Source organism: Apaloderma vittatum, unplaced genomic scaffold (genome assembly GCF_000703405.1).
Source record: "Apaloderma vittatum isolate BGI_N311 unplaced genomic scaffold, ASM70340v1 scaffold8008, whole genome shotgun sequence".
NCBI lineage: Eukaryota > Metazoa > Chordata > Aves > Trogoniformes > Trogonidae > Apaloderma > Apaloderma vittatum.
The window spans coordinates 47761-52225 of record NW_009729011.1 but is presented as its reverse complement, the minus strand read 5'-3'; the positions used below and the strand labels follow the sequence as shown (position 1 = coordinate 52225).

The window sequence follows — 4465 nt, the reverse complement described above, 5'->3', positions numbered from 1 at the left end:
CGAGAGGGGCGGTGGCTGCCCCCTCCCTGGAGATGTTCAAGGCCAGGCTGGATGAGCCTGGAGCAACCTGGGCTGGTTAAGGGCGTCCCTGCCATGGCAGGGGTTGGATTAGATGATCTCCAAGGTCCTTTCCAACCCAAGACATTCTAGGATTTCATCCTTTCCCAGCTCTTACCTGGCTGCGGCGGGTGAGGCGGTGGCATCTGGTGGTGCATCATCGGGTACGGCGGGGGCTGCTGGTGAGGCAGCAAGCCTGGATGTGCTGGTGCTCCCAGGGGATTCATCCCGGGACCCCCTGAGTGCTGGTGGGGCTGCTGGGGGTTCTGACTGTGCTGCTGCTCCATTTGTTGGCGAGCCCTTAGTTCAGCGTATTTCAGCTGTTCCATGTGGAAATTCTGGCGCTCCGTCAGCAGCTGCTGCCTCTGCTGCTCCAGCTACGTTGGAAAGGGGGAAAAAGGCAAAAGTTAGGAGCTACACAATTAAAACACGTATTGAATGCCTACCCTGCTGACACACAACTGATTTACAAAAGGTTTTGGTAAAGAGGGATTTGGTGATTTTGGTAAAGGCATTTTTTCAGCTGGAACAGATGAACTCGACCTGTTTTGTCCTAAAGAATCTCTCCGTCGGGCAACGTATTACTCCATGAGCATCGTGTGCAGCGTCCAGCCTTAACACAGCTCTAGGAGAAACCGTATCTTTTTATCTCAATCTTCTGCAGGTTGGAACGAGGAGGGACAAGAAACTAAAGAGATTTTTTCCAGGGCAAGACCAAAGCAGAATGTGTGTGCAACGGCACATCATGGCCATCAAGACAGCCAGACAGCAACGATTTGCACTATCAAGAAGAGTATTATACAAAAAACCTCACCTAATTTAGTTCAATTAACATGAAATAAGTTACTTGGCTTCGTAATTAAACTACGTGGAGAGTAAACAAGTCCCCAAATGGAAAGACAAAAAAAAGCTACAGAAAATATTTTACCACCAGGCGTTTATATGATTGATCGTTGCCCTGGTTAAGGAAGCACGTGTTGTCTGACCGATTCAAGAAATCATAACGTACTCCTACACCTGGAACTCTTAAGCCATTGGACTCATTGATTTGCGCAACTGGTTTGCCAATATTTAATGAGTCTTTTTAAGGTAAGTTCCGTAACTTCTCCGAAAAGCAGGTTGCCAAGGCGACTTCCACCTAGCAGGAGTTCTCCAAAAATCCCAAAGCTCCGTCGAGACTCTGCGTCCGCGGTTTGACTGCTGACAAAGCAGGGATGCAGAGAGAATCCTACAGAGCAGCATTCACCAGCCCAACCAGATGGGGACGGAGCCTCATGAATAATACATCCTCCTCGGTGGGGGCTGGTGTTTCGGCGGGTAGGGACTACAATGTGATTATTCATGCTGCCGTGACTCCTTTTTCCTTGACCAATCGGATACATTAGCGGGAAGAAGTTGATGAAATGAAGAGGCGCGTACACCAATGGTGTAATGGTGCATGTGTGGAAACAGATTCCGTAGGTGGCAGGCAGTTCAGAGGAGAATTACTGCAAATGACCCGAAACAAAGGCTCAGGCAAGAAGTGGGGCTTTTTATAGTCCCTTTTGTACTCTTTTGTATTCCTGTTTTGCTCTCTTCAAGTACTCTATCCTGCCACAGTTAACAAAAAAATCCTAGCGCACGTCCTTACAAGCAGCGTTCAGTGGGTGAAAATACACCTGGAAAACCAGTGAAAACTTGCACATTCGCTCCCCTCGGGGGGAGAAAAGGCAGCTGGACAAAGGGAAAAGGCAAATAAACACAAATCATAACACAAGCTGGTCTTAAAACCAACGCAGAGCCCAAACCATGGGGTTCTGCATCGAGTTCCTGCACTTGTTGGAATCCTTTCAGAGGCACCTGTAACACTTATTTTTTTAATTTATTTTTTCCCCAGAAGGCAGTCTATCAGCAATGCACATTTGCTTTTCAGCTCCCCAGACTCAGACGTACCCACCAGCACGTGTCAGGGGAGCGCGAGGCTTCACCTTCACGAAGGTCCAGACGAAACAACCTCCCTGCAGCACCCTGTTCAGATTTTTTAGGTGCGTGACCTCTGCACTCTCAACTGCCTTCCCATTTGCAACAGTGTCTTCCTGCACTGCTGCAAAGCGATTCAGCCAGAAGGGACTAACTGAAACACTTGATGTACTCATACAATAACCATCATTGTGCTAGAACATCATCTTCATACAATAACCATCATTGTGCTAGAATATCATCTTCATGGAGTAACTCCTCCCTGAACGGGCTATTATAAATTCTGGGTCAACAAGGCTCCTACCAACAGGATCAGAGTTGGCAGCGCTGCAACTCCTCTGGCCAAGTGTGTTTTGCCTAAAATCCAACGTGCCCCCCACTCTGCGGCACAAATTTCTCTCAACATTTAGAATTGCCTTACCTTTACTGCAAGAAAAAAAAAAAGTGTGGCACATAAGGATATATGCACAGTGTGCGACGGCACTAAGGAATTTTTTGCTTTAATTATTCCACTAAATATCCATAATGACAGGTGAAACGACCAAATTTAACTACCAGAAAGCCAAGGGGGGAAAGAAAAAATATCAGTATGCACATTTTTAAAAAGGAAAATGTCATATGCCTCAAAACGGGAAAGAGAACCCTGTCACTAATAGAATATATCCCCCAGAGAAAGAAATTTTACAGAGAACCTTTTCAAAATAGTTAGGTCCATTTCTTGAGCTGCCAATCAGTGTCGGAGGCAAACACCACGCTGCAACAGTGGCGGATGCTGAGCAATCTAGAAATTCTCGCTGACATTCTGCCACAACAAAAGACCACAGTTTGTCAAACTCTATCAACGTGATTAACGCCAAAGTGAGGATGCAGAGTCCACTGAATTCGCATGGCAGGGCAAACCCCCTCGAATTAGGAGTCGATAGCTTCCACGCATGTAGAGTAATTGCTTATTGACAAAAATGAGCAAGCTATACAATAGAAAAATAAACAACTGACCGCTCTCTGCTAAAAATATGAAGTTTTGGGTCATCTTTACAGTACCTGGAGAGAAAGTGCTTCTCTGCAAGTACAAAAGAACACTTACAACTGATGCGTAATCCAGCCACTGACAGGCAGAGACAGCACCTCTTCCACACTGTCCCCTGAGTTTAGGGATACACCTTTCTCTCGCGAGGTGCCCCCAGTAGTGCTCCAACTGAAATCCAGCCCTGCCTGGGATGCACCGTATCAACGCTCTCTTGGGGTCACCACCTTCGCCAGCCAGCCAGCCCGCGATCGAGAGCCAGGTCCTGGCTCACAGCCTCACCAGAGGGAGGACACAAACCTTCCTGCTGCTTGACCAGCTCTTCCTCATCAGTCCCACTTCATAATTAGCCTTCTTGATTCAGCTTTGCTCTGTTTTGATACTTTCGTGGTCCCTACGAGCAACCACCTTTTCCCATCTCCTGACATCCTTCCTTCCTCCCCTTCTCTTGCAGCTGCTGTCGCCCTCTCCGGCTCAGGCAAACCCTCAGCAAACGAGAAGCTGTTACTCCCAAGCACGCATCCTTCTGCTACAGCTTCTCACTTCGAGGACTTTCCCAAGAGCTGCTGAGAATGCCCTTCGGAAAAAAAAACCAAACCAAACAAACCAAGCCCTGAACTACACACTTAAAACCAAACCTTCAGTCTAAACTGGGTCAGGAAGGAAAAGGCAGACCGAGCTGGTTTCCCTTCCCTTAGGGGAGTCAGGTTTCCACCCATTTCACTCTCTTTACAAGGAAAAGCCATTCTTACGTCAGATCTCATTCACATGAGGAGGTCTACATGAAGGCTCAGGAGCAATTCCACATTGGTGCTTAGATGGCAGGAGTAAGGATCAAGAAGCAAATCTAGGATAATGCCTGTTTGCTGCCACCGGCAAAGAGGAGGTGCTGGATAAATGAGGAGAGGGCTCAACCGCTACCGTAGGGGGTAATTACAAATTCTAGCTGCAGTAGAAAGACCTGCACAGAGGTGAGGGGCAGCTGAAGTTCTAGCAGATCTTTACAGGGACCAACCTAACCCGCAATCCCTACTCACCGCCTCCTTCTCTCTGTCCATAATGGTTTCCAACTCCTCAAAGTGGCGAAGTTTTATCTCCAGCTTCTTCATCTGCGTTTCCACCAGAAGGGCGACCAGGGACTTGATCTTTCTTTCTTCCACCGCTGCCAAGTGCTGAGGGTAAAACACAGGTTTTTTGCTTTACACATATTTCACAAAATGAATTGCTTTAAGGGAACATATAAGGCAGCTATGTCTGTGTCTAGCTTTAGCCACACCATCCCACTTCTGGACGGAAAACAGGGCATTAGATTATCAATCTTATGCTCAAAACTGGAAGCCCTTGGAAGATTATTAAGATTTTAATCCAATATATAGGCGTCAAGTTTTAATGCAAGGGGTATTGTGAGTGCTCAGCACTCCTAAG

The 4465-nt window shown here is 47.2% G+C and overlaps 1 protein-coding gene across 1 annotated transcript in view; it reads right to left on the bottom strand.

Annotated features, from left to right (window-relative positions):
- SMARCC1 (SWI/SNF related, matrix associated, actin dependent regulator of chromatin, subfamily c, member 1) overlaps positions 1 to 4465 on the bottom strand; it is a gene marked incomplete at its 5' end in the record, with an annotated part of 65513 nt that overhangs the window by 13417 nt on the left and 47631 nt on the right. The window contains 2 exons of the mRNA XM_009874290.1: positions 176 to 434; positions 4078 to 4212. Of these exons, the coding sequence (XP_009872592.1) occupies positions 176 to 434; positions 4078 to 4212 (394 nt within the window). The remainder of the gene's footprint in view (positions 1 to 175; positions 435 to 4077; positions 4213 to 4465) is intronic.